This window comes from Schistocerca nitens, chromosome 1 (assembly GCF_023898315.1).
Source record: "Schistocerca nitens isolate TAMUIC-IGC-003100 chromosome 1, iqSchNite1.1, whole genome shotgun sequence".
In the NCBI taxonomy this organism is placed as follows: domain Eukaryota; kingdom Metazoa; phylum Arthropoda; class Insecta; order Orthoptera; family Acrididae; genus Schistocerca; species Schistocerca nitens.
The window spans coordinates 835,621,466-835,636,396 of NC_064614.1; the positions used below are offsets into that span (position 1 = coordinate 835,621,466).

At 35.0% G+C, this 14,931-nt stretch overlaps 1 protein-coding gene across 1 annotated transcript in view; it reads right to left on the reverse strand.

Annotated features, from left to right (window-relative positions):
• Positions 1 to 4,688: 4,688 nt before the first annotated feature.
• Positions 4,689 to 14,931, reverse strand: part of LOC126263109 (serine/threonine-protein kinase VRK1) — a 236,124-nt gene continuing 225,881 nt past the window's right edge. Inside the window, exon 8 of the mRNA XM_049960119.1 lies at positions 4,689 to 5,564. Within this exon, the coding sequence (XP_049816076.1) occupies positions 5,173 to 5,564 (392 nt within the window). The 3' untranslated portion in view covers positions 4,689 to 5,172. The remainder of the gene's footprint in view (positions 5,565 to 14,931) is intronic.

Below are 14,931 nucleotides of genomic sequence, written 5' to 3' on the forward strand. Positions count from 1 at the left end.
CTATTGTTATTTAAACTGCTTCACAGTCTATTGGTTCTGGATATTTGAATATTTCAAATGTTTTGTCAGCAAACTACATTCTCTCCACTAAACATAAGAATATTAGTCAACTGCTATGATATTGTAAAGGTATGAGTATCGCAGATAGCACATCGAAGTTTATTATTTCAATTACAAGCATTACTTGGTCAAACAGAGCATGAAAACTTTAACTGAAGAATCTGATACATAGGAACATGTGATTCAGAATTTTGATATCTACTACTAAATTGATGCCCTGCCTAAAACACCAACAGTGCACTTTCTGTGATGATTGTGCGCCTATATCCACAGAAAACGCTAAGGGTGAGCTATATCTTTCCTGTACCACTACTGTGCTTATACTAATAAATAAAATTACAAAGATCAGCTTTTAAGCTTGGTAGCTTACATTTTCTTTCACAAGATGAATTTATCATGTCCAGACTGAAGCCAACACTAGTAGTATTACAAATACTCGTGGCAACACTGATGTTTTTCCCCACTTGAGGAATGCCAGGCAAACATTTATAATTTAATTTACATTAGCTCTTTCTATTCACACACACCTTTTTTTTTAAAAAAATGTCTGTTTTCTGTGGGTGTTATGAGATTGTGACAATTGGGATCCACATTGTCAAGGACCTTGTTGTGCCTTATTTACTTATTATAAAAAAAGATCAAAATCATGGAAACTTAACTCTGTAACTCATGTAATATAAATGTTCAGTTTGTGTGGTATCTGTTAGTTAACAGATGTAGACCATTAATATTGTAAGTGGAGAATATTTTCTGTAAAGGAAATAATCTATATATGTACCTATATATAATAAACTGAGAATTCAAGAAGTTTTATGGGACACATTACTGCAGAATTCACTGGTTTTATTTCAAGTATATTCATTTATTTGCTCCTCTGAGTTTGAAATTATTGGAAATTCTTCAGAAATGAAAATGATGAAAAACAGTCATTATGATATTCAAAGAGAATAACTGAAGTTTTATCACCACCAAATGTGTCATCAGTGGCTTATTAACTACAAACTTTTACAAAGTATATTAAATAAGTAATTTTGGAATAGTCTTCTGTTTCGTACACTGAAGCACTAAATGAACCTGCAAACAGTGAGGGAAAAAAATATTACCACTGCAATTACAAAATAAAACTGCAATTACAAAATAAATATATTCATATCTGTAGAATTTCCTCGCAATCTTACAAAGCATGATAATGTTAATATACAATCTAGATTTATCAACATAATCCAAAAAATATCAGAAAAATGATGCACACTATTTCCAGAGCAATTTATAAAACACTGAAGAGATAAATGAAGTACTAAAGTGACATTTCTATTGCTGTACAGCAAAGACTGGTTCCTATTTCTTTAAGTTGCTGGACATTTATGAGCATAAAACTCAGCAAAACATTAGACCTATATCAGACTGGAGCACTCAGGGAAACTCAGCTCATAACTGGGTAAAACCAAAGAAATTTTACAGCTGTGCAGATGATGGGGAGAGACGTAATATTAATAATATCTCATTTACAGTTCACGTTATTGATTCAACAATCCTTCCAGAATGAGTTGCTGGGTTCGCAGAAGAGCTTCTGTGAAGTCTGGAAGATAGGAGACGAGGTACTGGCAGAATTGAAGCTGTGAGGACAGGTCATGAGTTGTGCTTAGGTAGCTCAGTTGGTAGAGCACTTGCCCACAAAAGGCAAAGGTCCTGAGTTCGAGTCTCAGTCCGGCACACAGTTTTAATTTGCCAGGAAGTTTCGACACTCCTTATTTAAGCAGTGAACCTTTTTGAAAATAAATGGTGATAACTTTTATTACTGCTCCCAGACAGTGTACACGTCTTGTTGGAAGGAGTTTGGTACTGAAGAGCCATTGCATCCCCACAAGCAATTAGAAAAATACATGGCAACTCATCCTGTGTCCTGCACACCTGCAAATGCTGTATAACTGTGGGGCTTCAGAGATTGCTCACAATACATTACTTTGTATATTGCTGCATAGCACTTGTCAAAACAGAGACTTTTATAATACAAATTTCTGTTAATCGGGTCATTAAGTCAAACCCATTCTCTGGGGTAGGTAACACTGCATAGTTGTACCTGAAGAGTGATTGCTGAAGCAGACTCGAAGCTTATGATAAGAGGATATGTGATGTTACTAGCCCTTGTCTCTATAACCCTGGGTTTACTATACTCAAATAACTTTGTTGATAAAACTAAAAAACAGCCTTTTGCAGTTCATCTCCCTCTCCTGGAAGAACAGTAAATTTTCTTTATAAAGCAGTCGTGCATATATGATTTCCAATTTTCACATCCTTACTGTATTTATCTTCTGTCGTCTTTCTTGTAATAACTGCAGTCCCTATCTAAGACTAATAACTGGAAATTTAAACTACCCTCCCACACAAGTCTATCATTTAGAGCTTTTTGAAGAAGGTAAAACGATTATTCTGTAACAAACAAAACTGTTATTCACTCTTAAAGTAGACTGTACTGTTCATCACATTTCATGATATCTTAGAAAAAGAAAGGTAAATGTGTAAAAAGTACTGGAGTGGATATGTGTTGTGAACTTCCAAGAAACTACCTCACAAAAGGTTCAATGTTTACAATTTATCTATATAATTGTATTCATATCATCCCTAATTGCTGTAATTTATAGTCACACATAACAGTAAGACAGCACTTTTCCAAAATTACTTTTTACTAGCGACCCACCTTGGCTTCACTTGAGTATTACTAAGTGTATATGGACTATCACTTGTCTGACGTAACAGTAATAAATTATATATACAAACCTTCCCTGTGACTCAGTCTAGTGTATTAAAATCACTACAGTTGTTTCGAAGATTAGCCTTCACATAACGACAGAAAAATATAGTGTGGGATTTAAATTTAGTAGCAAGTATAGTCCAATTTCCCTATAACTAATTTCCTTTTTTCTTTTCTACAAATAATTTACTGTAGTCAAATTATAAATTTATTTTACAGTCAAACTCATTATTTCAGTCAACTTCTATGGGGCCACAACATACTTGCTGATCTGTACGCCAGTACTTCAACATATTTTGTAATTTTGCTCACAAAATTAAGTGTAGTATGCAGATTTCATATATTATCTATTTATACAGAAAAATTACCAGAAAATGATGATATATATATATATATATATATATATATATATATATATATATATATATATATATATATATATATATAGATGAGAGACTGATGACTATGTACACTTCTTATTTTCTCTGTGGGGCAGCTAAAAACTGTGACAGGACCTCAGTTTTCAGGATACTTAAGTCGCACTTTAACAAAGCAGACGGATCCTTTCCAGCTGTTATATCCCCTCCAAAATTATTATATTTTTCAAATTTTTCATGATATCATAGATAATGTTATTTTTATGGAGTCCCCTAAAATTCCAAATACTGACTCTTAACCAACTTCATTTTATTGTCTGTTGTGTGCCTTTGGATATCATGAGTTAATGACTGACTAGTTACCCTAAAAATCACAATAATTACGAAACACAAGCACTTTCAGATTTCATTATCATTGTTCATTTGTAAACATATATCTGACTACCAACTTCTTGATAAAGTACATGAAAAAGATATTTCAATAACTACAACATATATACAACGAATGATGAAAATGTGTAACTCTTGCTTCACTCAGTTTCAGAGTAACATCCTTATTGAAAACATTGTTACCAAAATAGGATCCCATACTGAGTTCAATTAGCCAGTGTAATTCAATAGAAATCTTTTCTGTATCTAAAAGCCTTCATTTTTTAAATTATTGTCAACTCACAAATGGAAGTTGTAGACCACTAAGTGAAGAGTTGTGAAATTTGCAAGATCTATATCTGCAAATACAGGCAAATATATTGCAGATAATGTACCATAATTTGTCTTGATTTCACATCCGAGAGTTTATTAAATAATTCGGAGACTATTGTATATGATTGCTTGAACAGTGAATGTGTAATTAGTGTCATGGACTGTGCCAAACTTCAATATTCTCACTGTGACAGTACGGTCAAACTATGAACTATGTTGTTTCCGATATTTATTGCACTTATTGTGCACATATTTTTTGTGTTGACATGACTGTTAGACATCAAGGACAGTGATTTAAAAACTTCATTCAGTGACTGCGTCAATTATGTGTGTTCACCCCACATGAACTTTTGTGAACAAATATGTCTGTTAGGTTTCAATCAAATTATATCACGTTACTACTCGACCAAAATCCAGCTATATTCCTTTTTGATAGCAATTTGCTGCTATTAAAGAGTTGCATGGACATTAGTGAATGACTATAATTATGTAAATGAGTACTACTGTTATAATAAACAACTACAAATACAGGACTATCACATAAGGAAATAAAAAAAGCTACTCACCATAAAGGTGATACGCTGAGTTGTATACAGGCACAACAAAAAAACGCTATCTTTTTGTTGTGTATGTCTGCAACTCAACGTATCATCTTTATGGTGAGTAAAAACTTATCCTTCTCATAATACTGTTGATATTACAACATGGACTTTCCATTATTTAAAATGAAAGCAGGTTTCACATGATTTCAAAGGTTAAAAATCAAATTAAATACTTGGACAAAAAGACAATATTTTTATTAGGCACCGTCTAAAGTACAAATATGCCACAAATTTTATAAACCTATGATTGAATTAACAAAAAGTACAGTTTTATTAGGAATACAAAAGATAATACCTGCTAAACTCAAACATAAATCTATATTTTAAGACATAATACTTCAAAAATACAAGTATGCAATGTAAATAAAATCATTCTTACAGAAGAAATCTTGTCACAGAAATAGCTCTGTGAATGAGTGTGGCTTAAGTGTCACTGCAAATAAGCAGCTCACTATGGTTCTGAAGTACTACGTACAATCAGGTTAACTTTGTGGAAGGAGTGAAACAGTTGTTTATAATATTAATTTTGAAAAAAAAAAAAATGACCATTTAAGATTAAAACTCATTAAAACCATTTAGAATAAAGGAGAATACAATAAAACATCCACTTTAATTATGGTTTTTTGTCTCCTATTTGCAATACAAAAGAGCTTCACTTATAATTTTTCAGCATTTATAATTAATGATTTCTCTTTCCAGACCTTGACTTGGGCTTTGATACAACATAGTTATTAGCTTCACTGTCACTAGAGCTAAAGTCCATTTCTTCATCTGACATGTCATGAACATTTCTGGCTTCACGATTGTTTTTTCTTTTAGATATTGCTATTCTCTTCGGAGAGTCTTCATCTGACGACGGTGACGAAAGAACAACTTTAGCACTTCTTTTTGTGTTACGAACAGGCTTCTTTGGCTTCTGTTCAGAAGTAACACTGAATTCCAATTTAACATTCTGCAGTGAGCCTAAACACTTTTTCAGTCCATCTTTAAAAATTTTGCGGCATAAATCGTAGTTTGGACACTCGTCTGGAGCAAGTTTCACAATGTATGCAAAATATTCCACCAAAGGCTCTGAAATAAATTATAAATAAATTATTAATTGTACGCAAAGGAAATTTCAGACAAAAACATTCTAAAATTATGAGACAGAATTGCTGGCCCATACTTACTTTCAGGACACAAATATTTAAGCACTGATAGGGATCCACCTGTCCTGGGGTCTGAGTGACCTCCCCTCCCCTTTTAAGCCTTCCAAAACCAATCCCTCTCTCCTATCCAAGGAAGGAATTAAGAGTTCCAAAAGCTAGGGTAATGTTGTGTACTTTTACATGTGTCTATTGACATTACTAAATGTGTTGACTCCTGAAGTAATAAGTTGGCCTGCAATTGTGTCACATAACAATTATCAATTTTTTAGAAACTTGATTCAATTAAATTTAAAATTACATAAATTTTTCATTGTTAATAATAAATGAAACTAAAGTGAATAACAAACAATAATGAAAGAATAATAAAATGTTAAAAATCACTGAGTTTTAGCATTAATTACAAAATGAATCTGAATTATTATGGAAACTAGAAAATATGGCCAGCAGGAATGTAACTTCCTCTACTGAGTTGTCCAGGATCAAGGGAATTGCACTTAAGGTATAATCTACACATGTACAATTACACGTCACTAAGTTAAAGTGCCCCATATGTTCCTAACTTACAATTCTTTAATAGCAACAATAATTTTATTCCTTTGATTCTTGAACATACAGATGAAAACATTCTGCTTAGGAAATTTTTGAATGCGAAAAAATTTCCTGCTGCATTCAAATAAAAATAATGACAACATGGTTGTATTTTGTGATAGCAATGTTATAATACCATGTTAATAACATATGAAGATCATTCAAAGGAACAAAGTAACAAACTTTGAATATCCTGGCAACGCTCTTGACTGAGCTGTAGTCATGTAGCAGAATACCGGAAGCTGCTATTCTTACCACCTTAGCAAATGCAGGTGAGAAGACAATGGCATGAAATTTAATGCATGTACAGGCAAGTGATTTAAATTTATATACCTAATTCGTGTATTATTACAACTGTTTGTTGCATGACTATTTGTTTTCTTTATTTCGTGTTAAGACCAAGGGTGATGCAATATGCTGATGGTAGAGTCTTGGCTGTTCTTTGCTGTTGTGGCCAGAGATGCTGAACTGCCCATTGCTACAACTTGAAGTGATGGCCAGTTGACAGTGAGAAAATCTTGCTGGCAACTGCTGCGAAACTGTGGTTATATCAGGTGTCAACTGACACTATTTTAATAACAAACAAATAAAAATCTAACAGTAACTGTAACCAAATTGTAATGATCTAGTAGTTAATCTGTGATGTTCTGCTATTAATGATGTATTTCTATGTAATTAGAAGGCAATTGTAATTTTATTTACAAGTAGCTCCATTTTCCACTATCTCCTCTCTTTGTGCATCACTTCCTCCTCCCTTTCTCTGTTAATTTTGTTCCACCGCCTCTCTCAATCTATTCCTATAGTAGTACTCTAATCCTAACCCAATAAGCCACAAATACAACTTTCATGTTCACTAACAATGTTTCACTATAGCCTACATGTGTCCAAATGTTTATTACGGTAAAGTGTGAAAATTTGAAGCAAATCGGTCAAGTACTTATCCAGATTTTTAGTAACATTGTTTCCTCTCTTTGTATTGCATATATATTTATATATTGCATATATTGAAAATATATAGCCTATGTTTGTCTGAAGCTTCACAAGAAAAACAAACAAGAAAAATGCAGGATGGAGTAATGACAACTATCATTGAATGTTCATAAATTTTAAGTAAATCTGTCAGGAACATTTTGCGATTTTTGGTAACAAAGGTTTACCTTCACACACACACACACACACACACACACACACACACACACACACACAGACAGAGAGAGAGAGAGAGAGAGAGAGACTGCCTTATTCCATCCTGGATTTTCCACTGTTTGAACACATACATATTTTTATATATTTCTCCTACAATCATTGCACCACATCTACATTTTTATATTATATTGGGCATCCCAGAAGGCATCTGAAAACATGCACAATTCGAAAGCAACCAAGTGTCAAAATTTCAAAGCAATTGGTGACAAATTTCCAGAGACATGATTTTGTACAAACGAACATTTGCATTTTTATTTACACAGAAGGAAGATACAACAGTCTACATGGTGTTTATATATGCAAGCAGTAGAAGAAATTCTTCAGCCATACAAACATTTTGAGATTACGATCAAAGTCTGAGATAATTAAATTTTTGTATGTTCTTCATCAATTACAGACTCAAGACTTTTTATCTACTGAACTGCCATCTCTAGAGAACAAGTTAACAGATTCTCTCTCCAACCCCCCCCCCCCCTCTTCCCAAATCAAGTCTCAAAAAATGGCTCTGAGCACTATGGGACTTAACATCTGAGGTCATCAGTCCTCTACAACTTAGAACTACTTAAACCTAACTAACCTAAGGACATCACACACATCCATGCCCGAGGCAGGATTCGAACCTGCGACCGTAGCGGTCATGTGGTTCCAGACTGAAGCGCCTACAACTGCTCGGCCACACCGGCCAGCCAATCAAGTCTCATTCCAATATTAAGGTTTTGCTATGTCAAGAAAGAAATACTTTAAGTGTTTGGTGTTGCTAGTGCTCTGGTTAAATGAAATCTGAACACAGTTCTTCAGACCAGCAGCTGGTGACACATGCACACAGGATGTCAGGAGACTGCAAGAGATTGGAGAGCGCATTGAAGAGAGCTGAACCGAGCTGATTGAGAGTGGGTCTGGAAGAGCATCCTGCAGCCACTGATGACTGAGCAAGATGAGTCCGATGCTGCTGTTCCAAGGGCTAGCTAGCAGATGACGACGCTGAAGCCGACGAGACATTGTAACATGGTCGTGGTGGTAGCTCGGTGCATCCGCTGTCTGGCAATGATGATCTACGCTGTTTACCAGCCAACAGGCAACAATTAATTTATAACGTGAGATCATATTGGCAGTGAAACAGTTGTATGGCATTGTGTAAAACTATAATGTGAAATGTTGTATGTGCCTAACAAGCTATCATGCTGATTTTACATTACATTACAAACAATCTAAACTATAATTATCTATCAATCCTGATGAAAATTTTGAGAAGGTTAAAAAATAAATAAATAAATAAATAAAAATTTAATTCACAGCTAAACAGTCTGCAGATACAAAAATGGAATGGAATCAACAGATTGATGATCTGAGTGCAAGGGTAGGCAATTCTGGGGACAGAACTGATCACACACATTCACAATTAAAAAATCTCCATTAAACCCCCAATTCTTCAAATGTATGATTACCACTTTAAGGTGTAAAATATTTGCCTTTAAGCAGGTAAGCAAGAAAAAGCTTAGGAAACATTTGAAATTATGCTTAAAATTTGTTGGATGTCACTAAGTGCTCCAATTATGAAACACTGGATGAATATAAACTGGGCAATTTGCATTCCATTTCAAGCAAAAGTAGCTTTTCACACATCTAAATGTTTATGACGTTATATCTCTTTAACTACATGGTGTACAAAGGTCAGTGGTATATGTAGATGCAGTCTGAAAACAGGGTTGCGAGTAGCGTTAGTAGTAAAGAAGTAATAAATGAAAACATCATGCCTGATGCTGAAGTTAAACTGCAGGAAACAGTGAAAATGTAGCAAGTGATAATCGCTTTTCCTTCCATCATCTTGCTGGGAATGTCATTGAAAAAAAGTTTAATAAAGGTTTGAAATTATGCGTAAAATTGGTTGGAAGTCGCTCAGTGATCTTGCTCTCAAATACTGGATGAGTGAAGTTCATGTATTTGCACATCCTAAGTCACACTGTCTCCAGACAAACACACTGTTTTTACCTATAGCACCTGTCTTACTGTGTCACACTTTTAACATAAGACTACACATCTTAATGAGCAGATTTAACAGCATTTTAAATTTTTAAAATTTGATCAATGATTATGCGGAATATTTAAGATCAAATTTTTGTTGCTCCTTTGCTGCAAATAGTATCGGATCCCAGGTAGCATTTTAGTAATTAATTATTTGCGAAACAGGATATATTAATGTTAAGTGAACAGATAGGGAATTTAAAAATACAAATGGAAGATGAAATCAACAAAAACAATGTTATACTAAGAAAAGAGATTTTTCACAAAATTAATTTAGTTCTTAAAGAGTTTCTGGTGTACATCAATGAAGTATCGTCAGGTGTCAAGAGGGCAACTGCAAAAACAAAATATGGAATTTAAAACCATATGTAGTCGTAGTGACGGAGGACACAGTCAGAAAATTTAAAATTCAAGAAGGTACAAAAATACCGTAATGTGCTGTGTGTCTCACAGACCAGTGCAAGCAAAGAGTGTTCATACTGTGAGGAAGACCACTGATTAGAAAAAGCTGCACCGTTTGGACGTTTAGAGCTGCAGAGGGCTATTTGCAAGAGGTATGCAAATGGGTCTCCGAGATTTTATACAGAAGTGTCAGCCTATTATGGATAGAAGTAGTCAAAATGAGCAAAGAGGAAATGAAACTGCACTACATTTTCCACATGGTAGTGGAGAACCACTGGAACACACAACAAAACAAGTGTCAGACACTAGTGAAAATAAGCGACATTCATGAAGTGAATGGGGGAAGAGTTTAGCTTAGCAATCAGTAATTATATGGCAAGTCATTTCCCAAACAGAAGGGGAATTACATCATCATATACCTGATAACTCTCACATGGGAAGATAAAGGAAGAACCAGTTTATGGCAGGACATTTTGAGGCAGATGAAGTGTCCTTCATACTTACCAGATCCTGGCCCTTATACTAAAAATATGGGGAGGATATAGAAAATATTTTGAGTGGCACCTGACTCAAATAAAGTTTGTAGTGAACCTATTACCAAAAATCATAAACCACAGTACTTATTAGCAGAATGCTCGTGTATGTTTTAGAGAGAGAGAGAGAGAGAGAGAGAGAGAGAGTGAGTGAGTGAGTGTGAGAGAGAGAGAGAGAGAGAGAGAGAGAGAGAGAGAGAGAGAGAGAGACTGGAACAGAATGGTCAAGGGCTAGTGCTGTACTTAGCTACCTGGAACAATTAGACATCTTGTATAAAACTAAAGATGATGGCAGATTTAGAAACAACTGAGAAGAGTATGGTAAGGGCAGTAACAGAGAGCAGAGGAGAAATAATGACAAGAGTAGCCAATATAGCCAGGTTACAAGACAAAATCCTGGTGCCTGGGCAAAAGAAGGTAACAGGAACGGTTCGAAAATGTGTAAAAAACAGAGGAATCGATTCGTATTTGAAAATACACAGGGAAGTGATTATTGAAAATTCAGAAGACTAATGACATCCCAAGATTAGCACCATGCTCTGTGACAGAATACAGTGAATAACAGTCAGCCTAAAGTTATAAACTTTATAGGATACAATGAAAGGAGCAGCTTACAGAAAACGTTGTTAATGGAAATATTTAAGATACATGGGTGAACATCATTCTATATTCTGGAAGTGATGTTAGTATTGTTGCCAAAGAACTTACCAGTTATGGGAGTCAAAGTTGTAGGTACCACAGGGGCAGGTTAAGTTCTGGAAGATGTCACTAACCTTTGATATAAATAAGAAAGTAGTTGCCACTTCTTTTCTGGTGGAGCCAAATTTAAACATTTCACTATTATCATTGACTGTCTATGAAAATACAATGCCTTGCTAGATTTCAACGACTTCTCTGTGAGCCTACAAAGCTATGATCAAGACTTGATTATTTTCTTTGTTAGTTCATAAGAAGAACAGATTACACTGGATACCAAAGTTCAGGTGGCTGTTTCAGTGTACTTACTTTTGGAAACACTGACTAGATATCATAGAAGTGACAAATTATTCTGTCAATAGCAAACAGCAGGAAATAATCAAACATAACAAGAATAGTTCACTAAATAAGGATGGAAGGAATGAATTAAAAGAACTGTTCAAATTTGGCACCATATTCTCTGATGAACCCGAAGTTATCAGGGGATAAAATTTAAATTAAAATCAAGAACCCAGAATGGGTCCTTCACCAATAGCTTTAAAAGAAGCAGCTGAGAGATAAAGTGCAAAAATGGTAGATCCAGGAATTATTGAAAGATTAAAAAGTGCTTTTAATAATCCACTATTAGCTGTAAGGAAACCAGGAGAGGGTGTATGACTGGATCTTGCTGCTAGAACACTAAATTAAATTATCAAAATGGAAAGAGATTGCCTTGTCCTTACGGAAGAAATTTTAATTAAACTTAAAAGGGCAAAATCTATTAGTACCATGGATTTTACAGTGAGCTATTGGCAAGAGACTTTGCATCCAGAGTCAAGAAAGTATTTTTCCTTTCTGAAAGTAGACCCTATCAATCCATGGTGCTAGCTACCCTCTGGTTTAAATACAAGGGTTAAATGAAAAGTAATGCCTCCACCTTTGTTAACTGGGTTTGGATGGGAATATTTTAATAAATCAAACACAGAAATAATTCTTAGAATGTGATCTTTAATTACCAATATTCACTTTTCCACATAATCGCCAGCCAACTGGATACATTTCTGCCAACAACTAACAAGTTTTCTGAAGCGGTCACAGAAGAAGTCGACACGCTGTTTCTGCAACCACAGTCTCTCAATTCTCTGAACATCTTCATCAGAAACATAATGATGTCCCCGCAGATCATCTTTCATTATTAGGAACAGGTGGAAGTCAGACAGTGCTAAATCTGGAATGTATGGAGGGTGCAAGACAGTGGTGAGTATCCATCGTGCACAGATCTTCCGATAGCCAAGAAAAGCAATAATGTGACCCACACGTTCTTGTGAAATGCTGATTGTGCTTGCTAAATCAACCTGACAACATTTTGCTTGTTAAACTCAGTGGTTGCTGTCACAGGATGCCCAACCCTTTGTCTGTCATGCAGGTCACGTTCCCCCAACATCTTTAAACTTACTTGCCCAACAATGCACAGTACTCACATCAACACAATCACTATAAACTGCTTTCACTCTCTGATGAATCTCTCTTTGGGTGACACCCTCTGCTGTCAGGAATTCAATGACTGCACTTTGCTTAAATCGCATTGACCAACCGCCTGTGCAGGGATTTATACTTTACACTGTAACAACACAACTGTTCAATGGTAAGGCTTCCCGCCAACTGGAGCTGTAGAGAAGAGACTGTGGAACAAGCCAGTACCTTCCGCATGCCAGTGCTGCCAAGAGTTGAAGAGTTACGAAGGTGGAGGCATTACTTTTCAGTCAACCCCTGTATTTCACCTGCTGTTTTCATTAAAGCATTAGACTTAGCTCTAGTGGGACAGCTATTACAAAAATCGATTCTTTATGTTAACAATATTTTAATAATAAATCAGACCTAGAATTAACATTTAGTAGTATTAAAGGCAGTAATCATAAAAATGAAAGAGAAAGTAACCACAATTAAGTTGTCCAAATCCTTTTTTGGAAGGCGTGAAGTGAAATTTCCATGTAATATTACAGACAGTAGAGGGACTAAACCTGACGCATTTCATGTGTAGGTGATTTCTCAGTGTCCTAGTCAAAGAAACAGGGAATGAAGTCATTTTTGGGAAAGGTAGGATTTTTTTAGGAATTTTTATCGGGAACCAACTCGAGTGGTCCTATATTGCTACACTTAGTCAAACAACTTAATTGGGGAAAGAAGGAGGAGGAAACATTTTAACAGCATAAAGAGAGACCTAATAAATGCACCAATTTTTTTCCACCCTAGTCTTGAGCAAGTGTTCAAGATGCAAGATATGTTTTGGATTATAGGAAAGGTTGTGAAATTTTCCAGGGGGAATTAAGTAATAAGGAAGGTTTAAACCATTTAACTATTTTTGCAAGCCACATTTAAAATAAATGTGAGAGAAACTATTACACAATGGAAACGGAAGACCATGGAGTGGTGCAGGGATTTAAAAGATTTCGGTGGAGGAAAACAAAAATTTATATGGACCATCAAGCATTAATGTTTCTGATGAGCTGTTGCTTGTTGCATCAAGATTGGTGCAAGGGATACACTACCTTCAAGGATTTGGATTTGAAATGTATTACAAAAAAGGTTCATACAGTATTAATCCTGATGCCTTGTCTCGGCTTCTAATAGGCATGAGTTATACGAAAACTGCCGAACGAGTGGGTGCAGAATATCATATCTACTTTTTAAATACTGGAGTTCATTGTCTAAAGGTAAGAGAGCTTACTGCTGACATAAAATCCGAACAGATCAATGATTCACAGTTAAGAAAAATAATTCAGATAGTAAGGAAAGGGTTAAACATGAAAAATCCACCTCAACAATAGATCATGTATAAAGATATGCTTTATTGGAAAATTTCATATCTAGAAAGACCTTAAAAAATTTTATACTTTATTCAGTAGTCAAAGAATTAATTATGTATATAGGTTATGGCCTAAACATCTGAAATTGTATACATTAAAGAGGACCACTGTGCAGTGAGTAGTTTGACATTTAACTTGCAACTACCTTGTGCTTTCGCAAGTGCCTAAAAGATTACTATTTGATAAAGGCATGCATTTTTAAATAACCATGCTGAAAATGATATTACATCAATACGACATTAAACACATACTAATATCTGAATATATTTCATTTCTGAATCCTGTGGAGTGCATGACGAAAAAATTACGCTGACTCTGTAGAACATACTGTTCCACAAAACATTCCAGGTGTGCCATCTTAATGCACCAATTCAAGAAAATTTTGAATGAGGTGCCTCAGTCTAGCACAGGGTTGACTTCCTTAGAGGCAGCAGGCGAAAAGTCATTAATAGCATGGCCACCTAATGAAGGTGATCCCACAAAGTGACTTCGGGCATGATTGATTGGTCCAAAATGCTGACCAGAGACTGTCTAAAACACAACCAGTATGCTAGGGAAACCCATATTTCAGGTAAGAGATTTAGTAATGGTCAAAACTTACCCCAAAAGTGCAAATCACAATAAAAAATCAAAGAAATTTTTTATCTATATGACGGTACACAAAGTCCATAAGATCCCACACCCCAAAGCCTTACTGCTGAAAGAAAATCTCTGGAGTTATTAAAGGTTGGTACACCAAGGACCAAGTGAAACCATTTTTTCAAATGAACTGCAAACATCATCAAAGTGATACAAGAACTATGGTTTTTTTAATCATTTTGTAAGACCTGTACTGGCTAGAAGGATAGTATTTTTTATATTTTTGTACACCTTTTACTAATAGAGGTAATTCATTGTTGACTAACAGGTCAACAAAGCTAATTAATTATTAGAGTGACAAGTTATGCGAGCAAGGAGTTGTAATGAGATAATGACCTAGTTCGGAGAGTAAAAGAAG